This window comes from Rousettus aegyptiacus, unplaced genomic scaffold (assembly GCF_014176215.1).
Source record: "Rousettus aegyptiacus isolate mRouAeg1 unplaced genomic scaffold, mRouAeg1.p scaffold_m13_p_2, whole genome shotgun sequence".
Lineage (NCBI taxonomy): Eukaryota > Metazoa > Chordata > Mammalia > Chiroptera > Pteropodidae > Rousettus > Rousettus aegyptiacus.
This window is the reverse complement of record NW_023416295.1, coordinates 131,079,874-131,103,148: the sequence shown is the minus strand read 5'-3', so window position 1 is coordinate 131,103,148 and position 23,275 is coordinate 131,079,874. Positions and strand designations below refer to the sequence as shown.

Here is a 23,275-nt window from a genome sequence, read left to right as displayed (position 1 = left end):
GGCTGAGACATAACTGCTGACTTAGCCACATGTCATTGGTGGCTAGCAAAAACGGATTTTGAAGAGTTGAGAAAGATGTGTAAGGTAAGGGATGGACACAAGAAGTGTTTAAAACTCTTTCAAGAATTTCAGCTATGCTGTGAGGGAAAAGTTAGATAGATGGGTGAGGCAATGGGGCATGAGTTATTTTAGAAAGACACTGCTTAATTTAACTTAAAAATATTTAAAATATTATTTTTAAAAAGCATAGGTACATATTCTTTAAAAATCAAATAATACAGAAGCAATTATTTGCTGCTTTTCCCAACCCCAGCAATGAGCCATTTTAACCTTTTGGCTGATTCTTTGATATGACTAAATATGCTTATCTGCTATTCTTTTTTTGCCTTTAGATGTTTTATTAGTCTCTGTATATTCTTTTTAAATGGCACAAAAATGGGATCTTACCATTCCCATTGTGCTGCACCTTACTTCTTGCACTTAAAATATCTTAGCAACTGTTCTATATAAACATATGTAGATCTACCTTGTTCTTTAAAACAATTGCATAGTAATCCGTTTATGGCTGTACCATATTTTTACCTACTGATGAGAATTTAGGTTTCTGGCTTTTCACTTTTATCAACCAGCTGTAATGGGTAACACTGAACATACAACCTTGCATACTTACGTGAGTATATCCACAGGATAAATTCCTAGCAATGGGATTCCTGGGTTTATGCAGTATCCATTTTGAAAAATATTGACAAATTACCTTTCAAAATGGTCATGCTAATTTAAATTCCTAGTAACAGGGTATAAGAATACTTATATCCCATATTCTCATCATCACTGTCTTAAAAACTTGTCAATAGTGTTTTAAATAATGTAACTTTTATTTGCATGTAATTAATAAGGATTAAGATTAAACAAGTTTTCAGGTATTTGCTATTATCATTTTTTGTGAATGTCTTTTTCTAATAGTTGTATAAGTTGTTTATGTTATAATAAAATTTTCCCTTTGTCATATGTATTGCAAATAGTTTTCCTCCTTGGTAGTTTGTCATGTGACTTTACTGGATTTTTTTTTTTTTGCTTTGCTTTCTGTAGTCAAATTTATTGCTCTTTTCTGTTATGGCTTTGGGTTTTTTGTTATGCTTAGAAAGTATTCTAAATTTTAAAATTACCTTTATCCTCCACTATGTTTGTGGTTTTCTTTTTACTTTTAAATATTCCATCCAAGAGCTACTTAAATGGCAAAGACCATTGGTATTTCTCATTTCTGCTCAGAATGACATTTCCATTCTAGACAGTCAGTCCTGTTCTGTTGTCAAAGTACAAAACACCCATTCCTGTGTACCTTTACAGCAGGTTCTTTTATCCAGGTTCATAGGGCATGCTCCTTTTACTTTTGTCCATCATTGCATAAGCTCTTTTCCTTTCAGGGACAGCTCAAATCTCATTCTCCAGAAAGTCTTCCATGCCTATTGTAGCCTAAAAAAGTTTTCCTTTTCTGAAGCTCACATGATTGCATGCTACCTTGGAAGAGCCTCTCCTTTTCTCTTCAACTTTAACATATTTACTGAATGAATAAAATCTAACCTTTGGAAGTCCAGGGTGGTTTAATTTACTTTTCCCTACCTCCACAGCAGTTAAAAGCATACTAGATATATGGAAGGAATTTGATAAAATACTTTTTGATTTGCGATAAAAGTATAGGCATTAGCCCCTTGTGGCTAATGAGCATTTGAAGTGACAAGAGCTATAAATGTGAAATACACACATTTTTAAGACAATATTTAAAAAGTGTAATATATCTCATGAATAATTTTTATACAGACTGCATGTTGAAAGAATTTTTGTACATATATTGTATTAAATATTTTTTTTAAATGTTAAAAGTATATCCAAGGCAATTCCCTATTCGAGTCCTTTAAAAAGTCATACTTGGCGTTGGCTCCTAAATTAGGTTGATTTGAGGATAAATAAGATGATCTTTTCTTGGAACCACAGATATTGTCTCCAAGGGCTCTCATAGGTCATTATTACAATCATTACCTTCTTGGTATCAGGGTCTCACCTTTATAAGCACTCTTTACACATCTTTGAAACTAATTGCTGCAGACTTGAAAAGTAACATTTCCTTCTAAACAGGTCAGATAACTGCTCAACCAATAGAACTATTAGTAAGGAATAGGTCAGGTTCAGATGCTGAAGCATCGCCCAAAGCTTTTAATGGTTAACTAACTAGATGGAGCCCCTGCCTACTACTTTGGCACAGGACCATTTTTTGCCATCAAGGAGTTATTTGGGACAGGTGCCATGGGCTTGTAGCCTAATCTCATTGTATTCATAGCCCCTGTATTAGTTTCCTGTTTCTGGTGTAACGAATCATCACAAATGTAGTGATTTAAAACAGCACAAATTTATTCTCTTACAATTCTGCAAGTCAGAAGTCTAAAATCAAGGTGTTGGCAGGGCTGCATTCCTACATGGGAGAGTTCATTTCCCTGCCTTTTCTAACTTTTAAAAGCCACCTGCATTTCTTGACTCAAGGCCTTCCTTACATCACCCCAACCTCTTATCATTACATCTACTGTGGTCGAATCTCCCTTTGCCTCCCTCTTTGTAACTTGTGTTTACAATTAAGGCCGATAATCCAGGTTAGTCCTGTCTCAAAATCCTTAATCTTTAGTCAAGATCCTTAATCTACACATTTGTACACATCTACAAAGTCTCTTTTGCTATAAGGTAGCATTCACAAGTCCCAGGGATTAGGGATGTGGACATCTTGGGGAACCATTACTTAGACTGCTGCAGCCCCATATACATTTCTGTCTAGGTGGAGGGTGGCAGGAGACCCCCAGTAGAATCACAAGGTTTCAAAGGGTTCTTAAATTAAGATCTACAGAGAAATAGGTAAATTCAGATCTATAACTCCTGTGATCATTCTGAGATGATTATAAAATGCCCTCATTTCCAATAGCAACAATCACCCCCTCCCAACATTGCTTCTTTTAAAATACTCGGTAGTGCTGAAGCTGAACTCTTTACTTCCTGATCCTAAAACCCAAATATTTAAAGATGCATGTTTTATACAGAGATGAGGTCTTTTTCTCATAAGTCTTTGATCTAACAAGCCTAGTTGTCTGTGGCATGTTTACAGATTTTAATACTCTGTATTCTGCAAAATAACTTCACATCCTTCAGCTCGGTTGGGCATAGGAAAGGGGCTTGTTATATTAGTTGTGTATATGAGTAAACTGAGGCTCAAAGAAGTTAAATGACTTGAACGGGGTGGCCATACAATGAGTCATTGGCAGATTGATTTATATCTGACGTTCTTCCCACTGTACTATTTCCAGATCAGACTCAATCCCAGAGGGCTGAGAAGGAGCTGACTATTGGCCTTGGAATCCCTGTCTCCTGAACATGAAACAGACTGAAACTTACTTTTAGGAGGTTCTACTCAGGGGTCAAAGCTAGAGGTAGATAGATGGGAATTTCAGGAATTCAGGGGAAGGGTAGGGTTGCTGGCAAGTCAAGAGTACAGTGAGAGTAGTTAGAACTGAGGGAGACTTAAGAGGGTCTATGTCTGCTATATGTGGCTGCCAACTACTTTTCCAAAATACCCATGAGGACCAAGCCTGTTTAAATGGTAGGCAGCAGCAGGGGTACTACTTAGGTCCTTGACCTAGAATTAGGTATGACTTCCATGAGGGGAATTCTAAGAACATCAGGGATAGCTAAGAATGGCCTGGCTGAGGCTCTTATTCGCAGGTCTGAACACATAATTTGAGGATGCACAGTAACTCCAAAGCCCACGCTTTTACACTGACTCTCCAGTCTCTTGATTTCTGTGACATCTCAAGGCATGGCAGTCAAAGTCTAGATTCTGCAACCATACTGCCTAGGTTCAAAGCTCAGCTCTGCCACTTACTAGGTGTGACCTTGGGCAAATCACTTAACCTGTGTGTTTCAGGTCCCATATTTACAAAATGGGGATAATAAAAGTATCTATCCTGTAGGGCTGTTTCAAGGATTAAAAGTTATATTGTATAATGCATGGTACTATATTATTTTCTTCTTTTTTCTATTTCTAACCAGGCCTCTTTTAGTTCTTCCTTTTCCCTCTTTCAAAAACTATGAAGAGCTGCCCTCAGACCTAGAACCTGGTCCCATCCTATCATATGCATTTGTTTTTGGAATTTACTACTCATTAAATCTCACTCTATTTGACTTCCAGATTTTTATATTCAGTCTTGACCTGCTGCCCGACCATCAATGATCAAGGCCTTGAAGACTGGCACTATCCAACAAACTTTCAGCAATGATGGAAATGTTCTATATTTGTGTTGTCTAGTAAGGTAACCATTAGTGAATACTTAAAATGTGGCTAGTATGAATGAGGAGCTGAATTTTAAAACTTACTTCTATTTAAACTTAAATAAAGTGCCTACTATATTGAACAACATAGGCATTAGATAAAGCACGAGACTCTAGGCCACTGAAGGTTTTTAAGAGAAAAAGAACAATGGCATAAGGACAGAGAATGGGTTGGAGGGTAGATGTGAGAAATCTGTGGTAAGTGCCAGCCACATGGATGGAATTATGTTATTAGCAGTACATATTATTAGTAGAATTTGTTGGATTGTGTGACTATTTCAACATGGGGTTATAAATGAGAGTCAACTGAAGTTTGTAGCTGGAGCAATGGGAGGATGCCATCACTGAGACAGGATTAGATTTAGAATAAGGATAATGAGTTTGCTTTGGGGGTATGTTGAATTTGCATGTCTAAGAAATATCCAGGGGGATATAACTACATAACAGGGAAAATATTAATCTGTAACTGGATTTGGGGCTACCAAAATATTTGGTGATTATTGGTATATAGGTAGTTGTTAAAGGCATGGGAGTGGAGGAACTCATTCAGAAAAAATATTTAGAAGAGTACTGAATGGAAATCTAAGGAACCCTAATTGTGGTCCATGTCTGCTTGCATCAGAATCATGTGGGATGCTTTCCTCATTATGAATGTATTTAATGCCATAGACTTGTGCACTAAAAAATGGTTAAAATGGTAAATTTTGTTATGTATATTTGACAATAAATAATGCAAACAAACAAAAAACCCCAAAAAACCAAAAAACAAAAAAAACAAATGAAACTAAAGAGATTCCTATGCCTCATTCCTGACCTGAATCACTGTTTCTGGAGATGAATCCAGGACTCACTGGGTAACTGTTATGCAGAGTTGTACCAACTGTTTAAGGGGTAGTCAGAGACTAAGAGATAGGAAGAGAATGAAGGGAAGGTGCTGTGGTGGAGAAACTAAGGGAGATGGAGGAGTTCAAGAAGAAGGGGTCAATAGTGTTTACTGGTGCCATCGCCCAGGAGGAAGTCTGAAAAGAGCCACAGATTTGGCATTCAAGTGGTTACTGATGAATGAGAGGTGAGGGAGCAGGGTCGTCTTTCACAGGAATTTCTCATGTTTAGTGGTGAAGAGGAAATATTGCATAAGCTTGAGAAGACAGAACACAGGAAAAGTTGGTGGTTTTGAAGATGAAAGAAAATTTGATCATGTTGGCAGGTGGACGGTAGGGAGTCTATGAGGCCAAGGAGACAAAAAAGGGATCCTCTATAAAGTATCATTTGGAAGAGGTAGTAAGGGTTGGGATCAAGAACTTAGGGAGAGGTTTTTTGGGGTAAAAACTCACTAGGTAAGTTTAGAAGTGAAAGGATGGAAGATGAAGAGGTTCAAGACTTAGGACAAGAGAAGACTTCCTGACACAGCAAACAAGAATGGCGCAAGTTGGTGGTTAGGTCATCTGCTTAGATTAATGGAGTAGGGATAGAGTCAAGAGCCAGTAGAAGGGTAAAAGTCTGGAAGTCACTGGGATAACAGTGATCAGGAACAGCAATACAGCAAGATTGAGAAGTAATTCTGGGGTCTAATTGAGACTGAAAATGGCACCAACTAACACAATTAGTTTGCACAGAACAGAAAAACTGGTTTTTCTAAATGAAGGTTTGGGTTCCAATCTCTTATTGTTTACAGACAGTAGTGGCCTCTGCTCTCTCTTGCATAAAGTTCAAATTCCTTTGCAGGAGCTTTTACCTAACTTCCCTACTAATAGGTCCAACGTCTAATTGGTATTCCAGACTCTTGTTCCCTGCTCCCTCTATAACTTCAATTCAGAAAATAATAGGATCTTAGGGATTTCGAAGCTCATCAATCTAATCTCCCTTCTTAGCTAGTATGTTTTGTTTTTCCATCTTCTCTTCACCACACAAATCTTTCTCCATCTTCAACTTTCCATCAACTCATGGGTGTTTTAAGAATCAAAACCCAACAGACTTCAACGCCTATCCCACAGCATTTATGTTGTAGTCATCTAATTGTAGAATGCATTTTATGCATGTTTCACTGTACATATCCTTATCCCCATACTAATGTGTGCCCTCCACCTCCATAATGGTGTGCTTTGGTAGAGGATATTGACAAAAAAGTCCTGAATTAACTTTTTTGCTGGCTTGTTTTCTGTTCTGAGCTTGGGTGAGGTTTTATCTTGAGCTGAAAACTTCCTGGATAGAATGTGTAAAAGCAGAGGTTTCTTACCATCCTCAGATTCACAGGGCATTCTCAACCATACTTGTCACTTTTATTATATATAATTATATATATCATATACAATCCCACTTCATTCATTTCATTTGTGCCAGTTGGATTTTGGGTTCATAATTTAAATATTTTAAACATTTTTTTAAATGCCAGCCGGTGCATCTTGACTAGTATCTGTAACTGATGTGCTGAGCCTGGTCAGGTTGGAAAGTTATTTTTCTTACTAACCCTCTCCTTTAACCAGGCCAGTGACTTTCCTTTCCAGATTATATTGTGAGGTTTTATACAGAAGCAGCAAGATTAAGTCCAGAAGCCTGAAAAAGCCAGATCAGATTCAAGGGGCGTAGAGAACCGATACATTCTAAGGCTAACTTGGCCTTTACACATAACCAAAAGCAGCCCCTTCCATATCCCAGAAACAGGATAACTTTCTCTGGGCCATCTCAATCCAGATAGCCCAGCTCATTGCTCCACTGATGCATTCTCTTCTGGGATCATTCCAAATGATGGGGAACAAGATACTAATCTTTCAATTGCATGTCTTGGACATTTTGCCAAAAGCTTCTGCAAGGTTTTAAACCAGCCTAACTGTTAAGGAGTTACAGAGAGTGAATTTATTTCTCAGTATGAAACCCTCTCAATGTCTCTTTCCTAGTCTTCTAGTCCTCTTCTCTCACTATCTCCAGAATCTTAACCGGTTCCTTTCTTTTCCTTCTTCTACCAGTGATTCAGGGATCAGATGAGTCTCTGTGGTTTGTCCTGCCCTGAAGAGCAGAAGGCTTCGGTCCCAGCTGGTGTTGCCAAAGCAACATACTAATTCCATGCCATGGTCCTGGGTCAAGATCTTCACAATCTGACTAGCCATATCACCTCTGATGGCAAGGGAGTGGAAGTGGTCAAAATCATGGAGACCCAGCTTTCGGAGACGCCTTGCAGCTGCCCGGTAACACTTCCAGGGCTGTGGCTCCACAAGGAGGTAGTGACAGAGGGAGGAAAGGTGAGCCAGGAACTCCCACAGGCCATGGTCCCCATGGTTCAGATGAATCCACATGGTTATTGACATGCAGAAGCCAATGTCAAAAACTGAGCATCCAAACTGACTTAAGAAAGAGCTCAGGAGAGCCTTCCGTTTCCTTTGATTCATGAAGTCCAGGGTTATAAAAGTCAAGGCATCAGGAAAAGGGCATTCTTTTTCAGCTCGCTCCACCAGGGTTGGATCTATGTCGCAGCAGAGGAGACGGAGTTCTCTTGAGGCATCTGAACAGGTCTCCCCATCACGTAGGGAAAGGAAGTGTTTGTACAGAGCCACACTCAGATCCTAGAGGAATCCAAAAGAGCTTTGTCATTGCAGCCTTCAACCAGTGAATGGAAGAGAAACCTATCTCCTATCCTCTGATCTCTTATTGAGACTGCCACTGATTCTTGTCTTTAGAGGATGAGAAGCTCCAAGACTGTATAGCCTAGGGAGGTTGCCTGGAAAGTTTTCCAGAGCAGGCTGTCAGCACCCTCCAGGGGTGACAGACTGTAATGCATCATCTCTATACTTTCAGACTACGATGGCTAATTGGGTTGTATGGTTTTAAGTTACAGCCCAAGGGATGCAAGAAATAAACCTAGAGCAGTATTTTTCAGTTTAAGTAATATGCTGGTAAACTTGCTATGTTTTTCTTTTTTGGGTATCTTGGACTCCATGCAAAAGCAAAGGGATCCAGTGGTATAACCAGTGTTCCTTACCAGTAAGGTGAGAAATAGAGCAAGCACCATCTTATAAAAACCTGCTACTCAGACCTATGGTTGGGAAAGTGGATTCTCAAAAGTCCTTATCTAGCCTTCACTCTATAGCTTCAGTTTTACTATCTGTCTTATGCTTCACCACCCTCTTCTGAGACTTACTCTGCTTCTGCATCCATTACTTCCAAAAGTCACTGCTGACCTCCTTTGGTGATTTGTGATTTTCACCATCTTAGCATTTTTTTGACTCTTACAAAAGTTGCCATCTCCTTTTTCTAACTTTGATTTCTATAACCATTATAAATAACTCACATTCGTGTTGTTCTATACATTTTTTTCAAGGCATTTTCCTTTTCACTACCTCATTTGCTCTATGCAACAGTCAGTCCTGTGATGAACATATTTATGCCTTTTGTGCAGGTGAAGTGTGGCTGGACACAACCCAGATGTCCTATAATAGTAGCATGAATAACGTGATATTTTTATTGAGACGGAATACTAAGTAGTTAAAAATGAAGGAATTCAGCTCAGTGCAGCAACATGAATGATTCTCACAAATATACAATGCTAAGTAAAAGAGCAAGACATAAAAGAAAATACATAGCAAGCTTCCATTTATGTGAAGTTCAAAAATGGATATAATTAAACTTCATTGTTTAGGGCTACACAAATAGTAAGCTATAAAGAAAAGTAAAGAAATAGTAATAATAAAAGTCAAGCTAGTTGTTACCTCTGAGTAGAGAGGTGGGTTTATGAACAGGAAAAAGCATTTGGGGGACTTCTGGAGTGCTGACAATGTTTTATTCTTAATCTGAACAGCAGTCATAAAGGTGTCTGCTTTATAATTCATAAAGTATAGATTTATGTTTTATGTACTTTTCTTTATGTGTGGCATAGTTTACCAAGAATAAAACAAAACTGTATTTTAAAAATTATGATTCAGAGGCTAGTGACTTACTTGTCCAATATCACAGAAAGAGTTAGGCTACATTACGTTCTCTTCTACATCAGATTCTTACCCTTTAATGGGCATACACATCACCTAGGGATCTTGTTAAAATAAAGGCTGATTTAGCAGATCTGTGGCAAGGGCTGAAAGTCTGTAGTTCTAATAAGCTTCCAAGCCATGCCGATGCTGTAGTTTAAGGACCACACTTTGAGTAGGAAGGTCCTCTACTAAGCTGCTTAATTTTCCCAACTCTCCATTTACTTGTTTGCTGTCTCCCTCCTCCTAACTAATATTGAGTATGCCCTATGTTTGACTAGTAATTTTGTCACATCAGTAGCTCCTCTACCACATCTCTTCATCCTATCCATCATGAATTCCCCAATCCTAAAGTCCCTGGAATCTCAAAAAAGAAAATACAGACTCAAAGGCTGAATCCCCCAAGATCCTGATTCAGTAGGTCTAGAGTGGGGGTCTAGGAGTTTTAAAATTTAAACAAAGCACCCCATAAATTATGGCATATCTATACGATAAAATATATTGAAGCTGCTGAAAAAGAATGTAGCATGAGTGATCTCGAAATTATTAAATGAAAAGGTACAAAATAGTGTGCTACTATTTATAGAACTAAAAGAGGGGGCGATATTTACATATATAAATGCTTGTATACACATAGGATACACATGCATACCCAAGAAATTATAAAAAGCAGTTGCCACTGTATAGGGGAAAAGGAGAATTTAGGATCAGAAGAGACTTGCTCCCTAAATATACAAGCAGGTTTGGGAACCACTGCCCTAGTTAACTGCAACTATGCCCTTGCCTCTAATACGTGTATATATACTACTGTCAACTTTAGAATCTTTGGTTTCCTAGGGCCTTTCATGAAATCCCAAACCTTAAATCCAATCTTACTTTTCTATTGCTTTCTCCCTTTGATTTCCTATATGATCAGAATAGAGAAAATGTTTGCAGGGTACACCCAGACACCCACCTATCTGCTCATTCCGGCTTTGAGTCTATACCCAAATGTCCTCCTTTCCTTTATTAGCCGTGTACCTATAGCCTTCAACCCTCCACCAGAAGTCTCTTCTGCGGAAGACCAGCAATACTGTAAAATTCTTCCCACCCACTCCCGCTTCCGGAAGTGGAGTAAGAGTATTAACTTTTGAAGCATTTGCTGTCAGACATTTAGCTATTTTGCATGTGGTCTGACGATAACTATTATATGCCTACGAATACTTCGCAGTAAGAAAACGTGGCAATGCCTTCCTTCAGCAGGACGCTGTATTTTCTTTCTCGATCCTCCACACTGTATTCCGTCAACTCATTGCTTTCTAAATAAATATCCACTTGACTCCAGGGTCCGTCCTGCACTGCATGGCACACGAATCTTAATCCCAGGCACGCTTCTGTCACCTCGGGCTCATCTCTTCCTGTAAACCAATCCCAAACCCCACACTCCCAAACGTAGGTCCCCGGAAGCCCCCTCTCCCCAGCCAGCTCGCCAGCCACGCTGGACAGGAGGTAAGCGCCAGAAACCCAGAAACGGTGGCCCTTCCCACGGGGGGTGTGGCCCTGAGGCGGCGAACGCGGAGGCGGGGACGCGGGAATTCGGAATGCAGTTAAGAAAGATTTCGCCCCAACATTCCTAAGAGAGATGGTGGTGGGACCCTGGGGGACAGCTAGCAGGAGCACGAGGTTGACGAACACTATGCCTTTAAGCTCATTTTGGGAAAGCTGCGATGCCACGCCCAGTCCAGAACCCCAGTGCACAAGGAGGCAGCCAACTGCTTGGCTGCCCGATCTCTGATCCCTCTCCCATCACTCACCCCGGAGTTACACCCCACGTCGAGCCCCAGAATCGGCTTCGTCTGGGGACCCTGAGGGAAGAGCCGGCGAAGCAGCTCCGGGGGCAGGAGACGGAGCCGTTGCTCTGGAGGGTGGAAGCGGGAATAATGAGGGAAATTTCCGAACGGGGCGGCCCCAGGTTCCAGAACTTGCTTCTTGCCTTCGGACACGGCCTCCTCAACCCCGAAATTCTGTTTTGTGGACGCCGCCATTAGCCTCAGTGTGGCTTCTGGATCCCCGCGGAACCGGAAGTGAGGAACCTGCGGCTCCGGGCCAGCGCGCCTGCGCCGAATGGCGGAGGCGAGTGAGTACAAAAGGCCGATGCTCGGATCCGGCGTTGACTCCTGGTGTTTTCCTTAAGTTGTAGAGTTTTCATCTCAACCTAGGAAATGGTTAGTAATATTATCCCATGTTACAGATGCGGAAACAAGTACCAAGAGGTTAAGAGACTTATCTGAGTTTCAACTTAGACTACCCAGAACATGGAGTTTGTTGGGATCTTAGAGTCAATTTTGGTCCTTTTTTTTTTTTTTTTTTTTTTTTTAACAAATGTATAAAGGGAGACCCAGGGTAGAATTACTTGTCCCAGGTCACACAGTAAAACTGTGACACAGGAATTTGCACCTGGCTCATCCATGATTTCAGAAACAGGTGGTCAGGAGCCATCTGTCACTTGAGGTACCAAAGGACCTAGATGGCCCTACCCTGCCAGGTGGGACAGGTGGATGGGGCAACTGTAGACTGTTAGCTTCTTGAAAGGCAAGGACTATGCTTTAACTTAGCCAGCACTTAAGAATGCTTACCAGGTGCTAGACACTTTTCCAAGCCCTTTACATGTGTTAACTCATTTAATCTTCACACTAAACTTGTGAAGAAAGGACTATAATTATTATCCCTTTTATGTAGATAAGGACATTGGGGCACAACGAAGTTAGAAACTTGCCAAGGTTACACAGTTAGAAATAATAGTACCAGGATTTGAACCCATGCAGTTTGGGCCTAGAGGGTGCGCTTGCAACCATTATATTATTCTCAACCTTGAATCCCCTAGGTCCCCTATGCTCGTTGTAACGCCCGAGCCAAAGATGCTCGATAAATATTTGGTGAATGAAAACTCAGTATCAAGAATGGCTATTGGGAAAACTGGCTATTCATGTGCAAAACATGACAGTGGACCCTTATCTTACACTCAAAATGGATTAAAGACTTAAACATAAGACCCGAAACTATATGACTTAGAAAAAAAATAAAACTTTATGAAAAAATATAAGACAAAAAAAAAGACTTCATGACATTGATCTTGGCAATGATTTCATTGATATGAAAACATAAACACAGATGACAATAGCAAAAATAAACAAGTGGGACTACCTCAAGTTAAAAAGCGTATGCATAGCAAAGAGAATCATTGAGAGAGTAAAAAGGCAACTTATAGAATGGGAGAACATATTTGCAAACCATATATCTGGTAAGGGATTAATTTCCAAATATATAGGGAACCTTAATAATTCAATAGTAAAAAAACTAACAACTCGATTTTAAAATGGTCAAAGGACTTGAATAGACATTTCTCCAAAGGAAAACATACAAATGGCAACAGGTATTTTAAAAGATGATCAATGTCACTAATCATCAGGGAAATGCAAATCAAAACCACAATGAAATAACACCTGACACCTGATAGGATGGGTCCTATAAAAAAACAACAGGACAACAAGTGCTGGCAAGGTTGTGGAGAAATTGGAACCCTTGTACATTATTGATGTGAATGTAAAATGCAGCCTCTGTAGAAAACAATATAGAGATTCCTCAAAAAAAAAAAAAAAATAGAACTGTCATATGATCCCATAATCCTATCTCTGGGTATTAATCCAAAAGAATTGAAACCAGAATCTTGAAGAACTATCTGTGCTCCCGTGTTTACTGCAACATTATTCACAATTGTCAATATGTGTGGAAACAACTTAAATATCCATTGACAGATGGATAGATTTTTTTAAATGTGGTATATACGTACAATGAAACATTGTCTTAAAAAAGAAAGAAATCATGCAATATGCGATAACATGGATGAACCTTGAGGATATTATGCTAAGTGAAATAATCCAGTCATGGAAGGACAAATACTGCATGATTCCACTTAAATAGGGTATCTAAAATAGTCAAACTTATAGAATCGAAGAATAAAATGATAGTTGCCAGGAGCTGGGGGAGAGAGAAAGGGGAAGATCTGTACAGCATTGTGCTTGCAGATAACGATGCTGTATTGCACACTTAAAAATCTGTAAAGTGGGCAGATCTCATGTTAAGTGTTATTAACACACACACACGCACAAACTCAATAGAGGTTGCAAGTTATTTAGTTTTGCAAAAACTGAAATGGAAGGGAGAATGGATTCAATCTGAAACAGATGTGGAATGAAGCTAGGCAGAATGTGGGCTGAGGCAGCGATAGGAAAAATAGCTGGTAAGGATAGAAACTGAGGGGTCAGCCTAAGTGGCAGGTTCAAATCAGAAGCCAGGATGGGCCAGAATATCCAACAGGTTCAGCCAGGGGTCAGCAGAGTTGTTCTGTGCTGACCTCTCCCTACTTGGCCAGTCATCTTAAAGGGGCCTCCTGTTCTATGAGGCCTGAGATTTGCTTAACTTCTTCTAAGGGACTGAAGCATGACCCGTGTAGACAGTGTCATCAGGGTAAAAAATAGGCCCTGTCTCTTTTCCTCCCAGTTTTCACTTCGTACTTTCATTTCTGCCTGATCTATTTGGGGATATAAGTTAATGACCAAAGTCACAGTGGAGTTGAGTAAAACACAGTACTTTGTACACCTTCCAGAAAAGGGAAAAAAGGCAGCACTGGTACCATTTCTCTTTTCAGGATTTGACAGATTATGGTGAACTGAGCTTACCCGTTTGTGTCACTAGTTGATGCTAGCAGAAACATTTGAAAAACGCTCAATTTTCAAGGAGCTACAATCATTCTGCTTTACTAAACACTTGTTTTGTTTGTTTGTTTAAACAGCATGTTTTTTTTTTCTTTTCGGCCAGTAAAGAGTTTAATTTCATTAAGGAAATGAGAATGTTTTTGAGTACTTGAAACACTGTTCAGTGAAAAAAACAAAACAGAACAAAATATCAGGCTTAGATGGTGAAAGGCAGGGCTCCTCCTGATTCTGGGATCCCCAGGAAGCAAAGACAGGGGTGGGCCTGGTAATGTGACTGGGGACCTAAAATGCCTCAGAGACGAGCCCATGAAAAATCATTTTAGTTTGACCCACTCTGACTTTTTGATCCTGTGCCTGTTTTCCATAGCCTGATCAGTCCAGATAACCTGACAATACCCAGCTCCTGGGCCTGGTATGTGAGTAACCAACCAGCCGCAACACCTCAAATAGTTGTATCAGTACCTATGAGCATGCTCTGCACTGCAGTTGGCCAGGTTTAGTGGAGCCTGATGCTTATTCAATTGTGGGGGTGGGGATGTGTTGTTTTTTTTTTTTAAATTAGAACTATAAAGATAGATGTGAAAGTGAATATTATTTATATACAATGAGAATATAAATCACAACAAATCACATAATTTTTAAAGCTGACAATACCACAAACATCATAAAAAAATCCCCATAATAGTTTAATGAAATAAATTCCAGGCACATTTGAATATTAGTTTTTCCTTACATTTTCGCACATGTACTCTTTGATTGCTTCTTCTTAGGGCAATGATTTAATAATGCTACTTTATAAAAAGGACTACAAAAATAATTCAGATTTTTCTTAGCATGGCAGATCAAAACTGTCTTTTGTTATTTAATCATTTAGGAAAGATTCAGGTTCACAATTTGTTATTGGCAATGTCATGCAAATGTTTAGGTTTGTTATCAAATTGGGGGGAAATCTTGATCAAATTTCATTTATGAGCTATAAGATTTCAGAGCATTTCAAATTTTATTGTGCAGGGACCAATCTTAGATGTACTATTCAAATTGACTACATTTGCTAGCTGATTTTTCTTTGAAAATCTCATTATAGATGGTGTATTATGAGTTTTATTATTATCTGTGTTGATATCAGCAATTTGTATCAAATCATCAAACATTGTAAAAAGACTGGAATTCTGATAAATTATAATTTGAAAAGTTCCCATCAAAAGAGAAAAAAATGTATGGTACATTTATAATGATATATGCTGTTAGCGAGTATATTGCCAACAGGACAAAACTTCTTTTGATTGATGTCAGTAAGGACAGAATTCTTTGCTTATATTTTTGCACAGCTGACAACTGGAAAAATTTTCTTCAGACTAGTTTCTGGCTTCATACATTTTCAAAACTTGATTCTCCTCACTCTCACGCACTTCTGGTGCCAGGTGCTGGATGACGTGTTTAGGTTTTTTTTCTTTTACTTTTATTTATTTATTTATTTTAGGAATTGCCAGTCAGTTTTATTGGGCTCAGACCAGGAGTCCATGGATCTTGAGGATCTCGTGTATATTTCTATCGGTTTCTTTTCCCACATTCTTTTCAGCCTGTTTCCGTAGCCTCGTGAGCTATTTTTACTTCTGATAATGGGTTCTTGGCCTTCCTCTTCTCCGGAGTCATTGTAACTGCCTGGTATTTCTAGCCAACCTCATAAGCTAGGTGCCCTAGGTAGAAAAATTTCCATGTAGGCTTCAAATGCACAATATTGAGGGCAACAGGAACCACCATTCACTTTTTCTTGTCATAGGATGGTAGGATTCCGTTAAACACCTTGAGGCAGTCCATGGCAGCCTGGCCCTGCTTATTCTGGTTGGGGTGGCATGCCTTGCCTGGTCTGCCAAAAGATGAGGCTGGAGACTTGGAAGTGGCAGGTACTCCAGGATGGGTTGGCATTCAGCTGGTTGAGGAGGAAAACCAGGTACTTCAAGTTGTTTCTGTAGAAATTGCCAGAAATATTGATGCCCTCATGGCACACGGCCGCCATCTCCTGGCCCAGTAGTACCTGCTTGGCCACGATGGCCACCAGGTGGCCCAGGAGATGGCCTGGGCCATCGAGCACCAGGACCTGTCCCTCTACCATCTTCAGCAGCTGCCTGGGAAAAAAAGCATGAAAAGTTTAGATCTTGATTTGAACTCTGGCCTTGCACCTACATATCATAATTCCAGGTGAGTCAGCAAGGTAGGCAGAGACTCCTGGACCTGTCCCTTCATCTGGGTGGTGGATCATAGCTCAATTTGCATGTAAGTGACTGTTAACCATGTGAATAGATCACAAATGGAGTGTATCCCCCACCTAAACTTCCCCTTACCTGGATTCCAAAAATGTTTGTAGCCATTCCAGTAAGATGTCTGCGGCTATCAAACACAAGGGGAAATGTGAAGAAAGGGAAGTTGAAGTGTAAATAGGCAGCGGTCTTAACCAACTGCAGTTAAAATATCCTGCTTTTACAAATTTTACAAAACACATTTCTGTGAACACATTTCTAGGGCCTCGGAAGGGTCCTGTGTGTATGAGGACCCTGAAGCTTGACTTTCATTAGCTCCATGGTAAATCCATCCCTGCACAGAACATGTACACAAGCACTGTATAATGAAGAAATATATGTAGAATTGGAAATATCCAAGGTAGGAATAATTCACATACATAATGTCTTCTGTGGCCTCCCAAAGAACCTTGTGCAGCTGACATCCTGGCCCATGGTCCAGTCATCCTACCCTCTCAACCTGTCCCTCTCTAATCATGTCTCAGAGCCTCTGCCCAGTCTCTGATCTTCCAGCTCACTCAGTGCCTCTAGCTGAGGTTCAGGGGGGTCTCTGAACTGAGGATGAAGTAGGAAGCTGTGTATATCTTAAAATATTGGAACTTTTTCCTCATAAAAACAATGTTCCAACAAGGGACTTGTACCCGGACTTTTGGAACATAACCCATCTATAAATGGAGAATTTACTCTTTATTATAATAGAGAAATTCTGCAATTAGTCCTTGCAGAGTTTGAAACCACTTGGAAATAATAATCATACAATTTATAAGTGGAGTGTTACAGCTAAAAGGCAACCAAGAGAGCATCAATTCTAAACCTCTCATTTTCAGATGAGAAAACTGAGACTCAGGAGATAAAGGCAGTTTCTCCGAAGATGGAGTCAAATTAGTCATGGTAGGCTAAGTGCTGGAACAAACAACCTTCAAATCTCAGTGGCTTACCACAATAAAGGTTTATTTCTTCCTCATATCACAGTCCAATATGGATCAGTGGGGGAGGAAGGAAGGTCCCTCTGCTTCTCAGAGATTCATGGATTCATCTAGAAGCTCCGCCTTTCTCTGGTGCCCTGGAGTCCTCCAGGGAGTCCTCTATATCTGACTACGGATGAGGGAGGCATGAACTTGGAGAATTTCAAGGGGTGATTTGGAGACCACGTCTAGAAGAGGCATTCCCTACTTCCACACACATTTCATTGTCCAGAACTCAGTCCTATGGCCCACTTGGATGCAAGAGGAGGGGAGAACATAGCCTAGTAATGTGTCCAGGAAGAAAAAGCAATGGATTTGGGAGAGAACAAAGTAGCCTCTGTCCAGGAAGGAGGAGAGTGAATATTTGCGGAATATTAACCTGAAGACCGAAGCCGGATTTCTGTACATAAATTCATTAAATCGGGTATAGTCTTCAGATTCTTCATGTTCCCATGCTGTTTTTTTTTTCTCAGTCCCAAATGGAAAGTAAAGTGGAAAAAAGGATATTTCTCATCGTCCATCTCATTCCCAACACACATTTTAGACCCGAAGGGACTAATAAAGCCAACAATCTACCTTCACTAATTACTGATGAGATAGTGATGTATATGAAGATCTTTTGGAAGACTTTCTAGCTTACACTCCACAACTGAAACCATTTTCTTGTCCTCTTTGAAATCCCATAGGACCTGCAGATATTAACAGCCTATCCCTAAATTTTTCTTTCAGAACCACCCCCCTTTTCCCTTTTGAATTAAATCATTTTTATTATATCAGTCAGGGTTCTTGGTTGCAAGTAACAGAAACTGACTCTGGTTGACAAACAGAAAAAAGCAAAAAAGGCAGAGGTGGAAAATAGAAAACAAAAAATAAAGTCCAGCCTAGGAGTTCTGATAGGCAAATAGAACTTACGAAAAGAGAAAGCAGAGGGAACTATCAAAATATTTATCAAATAACTATCAAAGAAAACAAAGAACTTTCTAAGAAATAATTCCAGAAAAATTCCCAGAAATGAAGGGCCAATTAAGTGTCATATATAATGGATAAAAATTAGTTTCATAACAAGACTCAACATGATAAAATTTCAGAAAATTGAGGACAAAGACAAAATTCTACATGTTTCCAGAAATATTCAAAACAAAAGATTTCACACACAGGATCAAGAACTGTAATAGCACTGTATTTCTCAACAGCCACACTGGCAGCTAGAAGGCAATGAAACAATGCCTTGAAAATTCTAAAAGAAAGATTTCCAATTTTTCATTCTATACACAGCCAAATGATTAAGTGTAGACAGAATGAAGACATTTCCAAACATGCAAGAAGCCATATGAGGAAAATGCAAATCACCATCACAATGAGATACTAGTTAACACTCTCAAAAATGGCTAAGATACAAAAGAAAGATAATAACAAGTATTGGTGAGGATGTAGAGAAATTGGAAGCCTCATACATTGCTTGTAGAAATGTAAAATGGTGCAGTTCCTTCGGAAAACAACTTGGCAGTAACCTCAAAAGGTTAAATATGGGTACCTACGATCCAGCAATTCTACTTCTTGGTATATACTCAAGATAAATGAAATCATATGTCCACACAAATCTTTACAGCAGTAACATCCATACAACCAAAAGGGAAAACAATTCAAATGTCCATCAATTGATGAGTGAATAAATAAAATGTGCTTTGTCCATATGCTGGAATAGTAAGTATTCAGCCATAAAAAGGATGGCATATGTGAGTTGAATCAGGCCATCTCCACTCTGGAATTTCTCCAGCCACACTTGGGAGCTCTGGAATGGGAATGAAGAGCCTGGGTGTGGAGACTACCACAGGGGTGTGTGGGGGAAATGTGTGTAGAGGTCATTACCCAAAAGAGTAGCCACCAGAGGGAGTGGTGGTGTAGCGGGTTGAATAGTGGACCCAAAAAGAGATGTCCAAGTCCTAATCCCTGGTATCTGTGAATGTTGCCTTTTTGAGAAATAAGGTCTTTGCAGATGTAATGAAGGATCTCAAGAAGAGATCATCATCCTGGATTTATGATGGGGCCTAAGTCCAGTGACAGGTACCCTTATAAGAGAAAGGAGAGGGCCATTCAAGACAGAGACACAGAGGAAAAGGCCATGTGCAGATGGAGGCAGGGATTGGAGGGCAGCCGCAAGCCAAGGAATTCTGAGGATTGCTGGCAGCTACTAGGAGATAAGACAGAGGATGGAACACATTTGGCTTCAGAGACTCCGGAAGGAACCAACCGTACTGATGCCTTGATTTCAGCCTTCTTGCCTGCACAACTGTGGGAGAATAAATTGTTTCTGTTGTTTTGGTCCACCAAGTTGTGGTAGTTTGTTATGGCAGCCCCAGGAAACTAATAAAGACAGAATGGGTAGAAGACAGATAGAGTGAGGCCGAAGGGCTGGTTGGAATAGGGGGAGGTGAGAGAGCAAGTGTGGCCAACCCTGCCCATCCCACTGCTGCATTTGTGCCAGTTCATGCCCCTCGACCTTTCATACACCTCAGGCCCTGACCCAGAGGCTTCCCCTTTCCACTGTGCCACATCTCCTCCGTACTGGCTTCCCCCCTCTGCGCCCCACCCCGGACTCTCAGGGAAGTGGTCTCGAGTTGCTGTATATGTTTTCTTTCCTGCAATACGGTGGGTATTTTCTCCCTTTCCTATATCTCTGTCTATGGAAGTTCTTAGTACATAATGGGTGCTTAATAAATGTTATTTATTCTCTCTTTGGAGTCCCCGAACGATTGCCTTGCTCTTTTCCCTGTTCCAGCTGAAGTTATACCAAAACCTTGTCAAAAGTCAAGATGATGTCTCCCACTGCTCCAGCATGAAGTGCCTCCCTCCCACGTGCCACCCTCGGACCCACATTCCCCAAAGGAATTGGTCATATAAATCATCACCCCACGCACCTTCTAATCCTACTCCCAGTTACTAACTTGCATATAAACTTGGACAAGTTACTGCACCTTCCCCTCCTTAGTTCTCTTTTAGGTACAAAAAGAATTGGAGTAGATTCATTCATTTACTGCTCCATGCATTCGAAAGTTGCTTATTGAGACTGTGCCATAAGTCCTGTGACTTCAAGGGTGAATAAGGCACAGTTTGTGCCCTCAAGGAGCTCAAGTTTTATAGGAGACAGGAATGGTTAAAGTGCAGCTAGAGTGGTACAGGGCAGGGGAGCTCCAAGGTGGGAGTGGCCAGGGCACCTAGGGGAAAGACTGAGAAAAGCTTCAAAGGAGAGGTGACTTAAAGCTGCTTCTCTTGGGCATCCTTCCAGATACAATACAGGCTTTCCTTTTAGGGAAACAGATTCTGGGTCAAAATAAGGAAGAAGCTTCTAATGGAAATGTGCACAAAGGAACGGGCTCCTGTGGAAAGGGCCTCCTCTGGGAGGAGCCTCTAGTAGGGCTGTGACAAGTGCCAGTTCTTTGGGATCCCTTCCAACTCTGGGATCCCAAGAGCCTCCGCAAAGGGTGTGTATCAACAGGAAGACCAGTGTCCCTTTCTCCACATAAATTGGGAGAGTTAATTCACACTTAGCTACACTGGGAGAAGCAGCTCTGGTATGAATCTTCCCCCCTGAATCCAGTTAAACTTTACACACAGACTCCCTGAGCCATCTGAGGTGACAAAGGGCAGGCAAAGGAAGCAACTCAGGTGTCATAATTACTTTTATTCTTATCTCATCATGGATGGGGAAGGTGAGGCCCGGGAAGGACAGCATTGTGTCTAAAGATGTGTCTCTGTCCTCAGACACTGGGAGGAAGCTCCAGGGTGGGTGGTGCATGGGTGCTTTCCTGCAGACAGGTAAACAGTGTCCAAAAGATGTGACAATGGTTGGACTAAAGGGAAAGCCCAAGGTTGATAAGAGGTCTGAGGAGGTCTGAAAAGAGCCGGGAATTGAAGCCAGTGGCCAGATCCTGCTCACAACCCTGGCCATAAGGCCCTCTGCTTCTCGGCTGCAAAGGAGGACATGCTTTTCCTCAGACAGCCACCAAGGGGCACCAAAGTGCTGACGTGAAATCTCAGTACAGCGGGAGAGCTGACTGGCCCTGGGACTTGTCCCCAGTTGGGTCAAGAAGGAAGAAGTGGAGCCTTTTGGAGTAAGGTGACTGATCCTAATTCCTGTGGGAGGAATTGCAGAGGATGGAAGAACCAAGATTCCTGGGGCTTACCCAGGCAATACCGAGGGAGGCAAGCATGCAACTGGGAATGAGTACGGGAGTCTGGGGACTTGCATGTGTCTCCCTGGCTCCCTGATCCCCAATCTGCAATCCCCAAGAGAGGATTTCTTGGTTTGTCTTCCCCTCAGCAAGAGATCTCTGACCTTACATTACAGTTGGTCAGATTCCTGGCTGTCTCAAGCTTCATGAAATCCAACCTAACCATTCCTGGGCCCAGCCCCACCTCTGCCAAAAATGTGAGGGGCCAGCAGTCTCCCCTCCTCCTCTGCAGCTTGTGATACCAGCCCATTTTAGGTTTCTCAGGTTTCTTATAATCCCGCATTCCTGCCCCCCCCCCTTCCTCCTCCTAAGATCTATCCAGGTGTTCCTCAGGACCTGGCTGCAGGTGGAATGCCAGGGCCTTGGCCCTGGCTCTATTGTCAGCTCAGTGTGCCCCTGACTCCCGTCAGGATCCAGAGTAGGAGACTCTGCACCGTACTCTGCTTTGTGATGGCCCTGGGTTGCCCGTCATGTTATTGCTGAGAGCTTGCTTCTGCCCCGCCAGCTTTTGGAGCTCAGCTTCTGTGAAGCTTCTCATTCCCAACTTCTGCATACACTGTCCTAGGAAGAAGAGGACTTGGAGTGTGGACTCTGAGAAGCAAGACCAGGGCCCAGCTTGAGAACGGCAGGACAAGGCGGGGAGTTCTGACCCCTCAGAACTGGGGCCAGACACTAAGAAAGAAACTGGATGAGGAAGTCGGCGGAAATAGTGTTCTGGTGCCGCTCCTGTGCCACCCTGCCATGGTCTTCCTTCTTGCTGACAGCAAATGTGAATCACGGACAGCAAGACACACTTGCCTAACACCATGAATCCTGTCTCCCAGCTTTTGCCCAGGAGGTGGAAACCACAGAGTGCAAAAATTGTGGTGGAAGTGGGAGGGAAGGTGGCACTGAGGACAACAAGTCTCTAGAGATGCCAGGGCCTGACCACCATGCAGCCTCATTCCAGGCCCACCAGGTCTGTTAGCTGTATGACCTTGGGCTCATCACCAAGCCCCTTGATCACCTCAGCTTCTCCCTCTGCCATGGGGGTGGACAGAGTATCACCTTTGTAGGATTGTGAAATGGATTAATTTAGGACAGCACACATTGCCTTTATGTCACACACAAACACCCGCCATCACTTCTTGGTTCCTTTTCTCCTCAAATATCCAAGATAGAACAAAACTTCAAATGCTTCTGCAATATTTCTTGAAAGTTGCAAATAGGAAAGGTGGGGAGGGAGGGGTTGGGAGCATTGACAGTGTACCTAGGAACTCTCCCCAGGGGCAAACAGGTCCCTCAGCATAAGGGTAAGAGAAGTGGCCCTGGAGGAAGAGGAATCCACTCTGAACCTTTCTGACCCCACCCAGTAACTTTCCACTGGCCTGGAGTTGGCTGTTATCGCGAGCTGGCTGCACTGGCTGCACACCTCCCCAGGTGTGGCCCTTAGTCCCCTCCCTAGCAGGGCCTGCAGGAGGCTGGGTGGCTGACGCACTCCTTGCCTGAGATCTCAGCCGCCTAGAGGCTGATAAGGAGACCTGGCCTCATCACATGGGACCAGCCGGAGGGACTGGCCCTGGCTGGATAGCTTCGAAATTAGAGAGATGAGGAGATAAGGAGTGGAAGGAGCTTGGTGACTCCGTGCTGAGCTGCCAGAGAAGCTAGGGGAAAAGACAGAGGCACTGCCAACTGAGGCCTCTAGAGGCTGTGGATAAGCCAGCAAAT

At 41.6% G+C, this 23,275-nt stretch overlaps 1 protein-coding gene and 1 pseudogene across 1 annotated transcript; both read right to left on the bottom strand.

The window, feature by feature from the left end:
* Positions 1–999: 999 nt before the first annotated feature.
* BCDIN3D (BCDIN3 domain containing RNA methyltransferase) lies at positions 1,000–11,378 on the bottom strand. Its single transcript, XM_016151804.2, has 2 exons — positions 11,114–11,378; positions 1,000–7,922 (listed from the first exon to the last, which is right to left on the bottom strand). The coding sequence occupies exons 1-2, from the start codon at positions 11,342–11,344 to the stop codon at positions 7,281–7,283; spliced, it is 873 nt and encodes a 290-aa protein (XP_016007290.2). The 5' UTR covers positions 11,345–11,378; the 3' UTR covers positions 1,000–7,280.
* Positions 11,379–14,755: 3,377 nt separating this feature from the next.
* On the bottom strand, positions 14,756–16,208 carry LOC107514293 (annotated as a pseudogene).
* Positions 16,209–23,275: the final 7,067 nt, after the last annotated feature.

What these genes read in the sequence shown, in the direction of transcription:
- BCDIN3D (XM_016151804.2), bottom strand. Translation starts at nt 11,344, where the DNA reads ATGGCGGCGTCCACAAAACAGAATTTCGGGGTTGAGGAGGCCGTGTCC. An exon ending in ACGTGGGGTGTAACTCCGGG is followed by an intron (nt 7,923 to 11,113) that starts GTGAGTGATGGG and finishes GGATTCCTCTAG; the next exon opens with GATCTGAGTGTGGCTCTGTA.